At 54.8% G+C, this 3,179-nt stretch overlaps 1 protein-coding gene across 1 annotated transcript; it reads left to right on the top strand.

Moving 5' to 3' along the window:
• Positions 1-191: 191 nt before the first annotated feature.
• LOC104457914 (vacuolar protein sorting-associated protein 29-like) lies at positions 192-1,898 on the top strand (the record flags this gene model as incomplete). Its single annotated transcript, XM_010087917.1, has 3 exons — positions 192-380; positions 956-1,191; positions 1,781-1,898. Coding segments are annotated over 3 exons (543 nt in total), but the record flags the coding sequence as incomplete, so codon positions are not given.
• Between the last annotated feature and the right edge of the window lie 1,281 nt (positions 1,899-3,179).

The raw sequence follows: 3,179 nt of genomic DNA, 5'->3' as shown, positions 1-3,179 counted from the left end.
GGACTGTCCGTGCGGGCAGCTGGGGCGTGCTGAGGAGGCGTTTCCTCCAAGCTGCACCTGAGGGAGAGCCCTGCGGGGCCTGTACTGCTGTGGCAGACTCTGCGGGGGCCCTGGAGCGGCACAAGGGCTTTGTGCTGGTCTGCTGAGACGCCCGGGTTAACGCTCTCTCTTTCCTCCCGCTGTGCCCAAAGTTGGTGTTAGTGTTGGGGGACCTTCACATCCCTCACCGGTGCAGTGACCTGCCGGTGAAGTTCAAGAAGCTGCTGGTTCCAGGAAGGATCCAGCACATCTTGTGCACAGGAAACCTCTGCGCCAAGGAGAGCTATGACTACCTCCGGAGCCTGGCTGGGGACATCCACGTTGTTAGGGGGGACTCCGAGGTAATGTTCTTGCTGCTGTTAATTCCTCAGCCTGCCTTCCACATGCTGTGGTTGTCTTGATGAAACCTGGGGATTTCTTCAGCATTAGCAATTCCTGAACTGTGATTCACCAGGATAGGAAGTAGGACTGAGAGAGACTCAAAAACCACAAAATTATTTTCTAGACCCTTGTTGTGCTTGCAACAGGGGGACTGGGGATGGGGGGTGGGTCATACATACCCTGGATTCATCTGAACCCTGGCACAAGGCTGTGATTGCTGAGAGGCCACTGGAGTCCCCTGTCTGGCTGTGTAGTTGCAGGAACTGGGGGGCTTGTGTGTGTTTATTTACTATTGGGTAGCCTTGAGGCCCCTGATCTCTCTGCAGTTCCAGTGTGGTGCAAATTACCAGCTCTTTGCTCTGCAGTTGCTCTTGCTGGGGTGTGGTACAGCCATCCAGTGGGTCTGCACATTGAAAGACACCTTGCGTGCTCAAACAGCAAAAAGAGGGTTCATGTCTTGGAACATAGGAAGCTGCATTGTGTAGGTAAGGGGTTCTTTGGCTGATTTATAGGCTGTGCCTTTTCTCCTTCTCAGAGCCTCAATTACCCAGAAGAGAAGGTTGTGACTGTTGGGCAGTTCAGAATCGGGCTGATTCACGGCCATCAGGTTATTCCCTGGGGCGATGTGGCCAGTCTGGCACTGCTGCAGAGGCAGCTGGATGTGGACATTCTCATCTCAGGACACACACACAGATTTGAAGCATTTGAACATGAAAACAAGTTCTATATCAACCCTGGCTCAGCTACAGGAGCTTACAGTGCTCTGGAAAGGTGAGTGAGGGGGCCCTGAGCTGCCCAGCACAGCAGAGCCTGAAGGCGTTACCCGAAATGTGTGTGTTCACCCATGGGTGCCTGGCTGCAGAGCACTGGCGAGGTGCCGTGAGGAGCAGGAGGCCAGCTCCCTTCCTTCCTGGGGAATGCAGTGGGGCTCCCCTCTTACCAGGGTGTGTTTTGCTCAGCCCACGTGTTGGGCACAACAGCCCGGCACAGGTATGTCTGGGGCTGCTTCCTGGGCCCTGAGAGGAGGGAGTTGCCACAGCTTCTTGAAGTTGTTTTGCTTTCTGGTATCTTCCCAGCAGCTCTATACTAATAGTTTGTAGGAAATCAGAGTTGTGGAGGCACTGCCAGCTTGAATGTCTGAGCCTGACGTGATTCAGGCTGTTCATCAGCCTCGAGGGCTCTTCTAGGCTCAGCGTGCCTCTGCCTGAGATGCTGTTGTCAGTGCCTGCAGACCGTGGTGTTTCTCCAATCCCTGTGGCCTGTGGCAGCCAAGCGTATTGGAATAGACAGGCAGACGGGATGTTAATTGCAGGCACCATAAGCTAATTGGGAAGACTGACAAAGTATGTTTTCTTTCTAGGAACATCATCCCTTCGTTTGTGCTGATGGATATTCAGGCTTCCACGGTTGTGACTTATGTGTACCAGCTAATTGAGGATGATGTGAAAGTAGAACGAATTGAATTCAAGAAGTACTGAATTATGTTCAAACCTGCTTGTTAACTTCTCGCTGCCTTTCATGCCTTCTCTTTCCAGTTAAGTCGAAGTGGGGGCAGGCCACGGGGGGGTGCTGTTGCTGCGGCGTGTTGGACTGAGCAGCCACCACACGATTGCTGGTGACCTCGTCTTGGTTCCCAACTTGAAGCGGAAGAAACTGCTGGTTAAGAGAAGGAGGCCTGTGGAAATTATCCTGTGGCTAAGGAGGAGCTGCTGTGTTCCTGGCCTAGGGGAGTCACAGAGGGTGGTGAGCTTGGTGTTGAACTTCCTCTGTAAAATGAACACAGAATAATAAATCCCTGTCTTCATGTGTCCATGTCCTATTCATTACGCTTCTAAAACATGAAGGAGGGCTGGAATTTGATGTGAGAGGGCTCTAAGGGCTGAATGGAAGCTGCTGTTGGCTTCCTGAGACAGAGGCCTGAAACCTTTCAGATCTCTCAGAGATGCCCAAGGACTCTAACTGCTTCAGCAGACCTGTCCCACCTCCTGCTTAGGGGCAGCAGGGAAGGGCAGAGGCAGGTCTGGGGAGGGCGGTGAGGAGAGCTCTGTGCAGGGGCGGGGTGAGGTGGAGCAGGGCAGGCTGGGTGTTTGCACTCATGCACCAGAGGCAGTGGAGCCCAGAGTGCTTCTCCTCATCCCTACGGTGCTGCTCACAAGTGGGAGTGTCTGATCCTGGGCTGGGAGGTCTGGAGCACCAGCCTGCAGTGCGTGTGTGCTGTAGGCAGGAGTGCTGGGCAGGGCAGGGAAGTGAACCCCAGAGAAGTGCCTGGGGCAGGAGGGGAAGGGGTGTGCGGCTGGAGGAGCTGTGCTGCTGTGGGGAGGTGCTCAGTGTGTGGGTGGGTGATGCCAGGGGCACAGGCTGGGCTAAGGCAGCTGCAGAGGATGCTTCAGCAAGGCAGGGTACAAAAGCGGTCCTGCCATCCCTTGGTGTGTGTCCTAGCTAAGGTGGTATTTACCAAGATGAAAGTTGAACAGCATTTTCCTGGACACATTGATCTGGTGGGTCATGGATCTGTGGCTCCTGCAAGAAACCTGGTTGTGCTATCCTAGTGTGAAGCAGGACCTGGTTTTCTCAGTGGAGTGGACCAGGGAGGGGCAGCCTGGAGGGATGTTGGTGCCTTTGGTGGGGTGGGGGCTGCTGCAGGGAGCAGGGGGAGCAATGGGAGAGAAGCTGCCAGAGGACATTGGGGCCACATTGCATGGAGGGGCTGGGTCTGGGTGGACAGGGGCTTAAGAGGGAGTTGGGGTCCATGGCACAGC

This window comes from Pterocles gutturalis, unplaced genomic scaffold, assembly GCF_000699245.1.
Source record: "Pterocles gutturalis isolate BGI_N339 unplaced genomic scaffold, ASM69924v1 Scaffold40006, whole genome shotgun sequence".
Taxonomy (NCBI): Eukaryota; Metazoa; Chordata; class Aves; order Pterocliformes; family Pteroclidae; genus Pterocles; species Pterocles gutturalis.
Note: the sequence above shows the minus strand (reverse complement) of the source record. Positions and strands in the feature narration are given on the sequence as shown.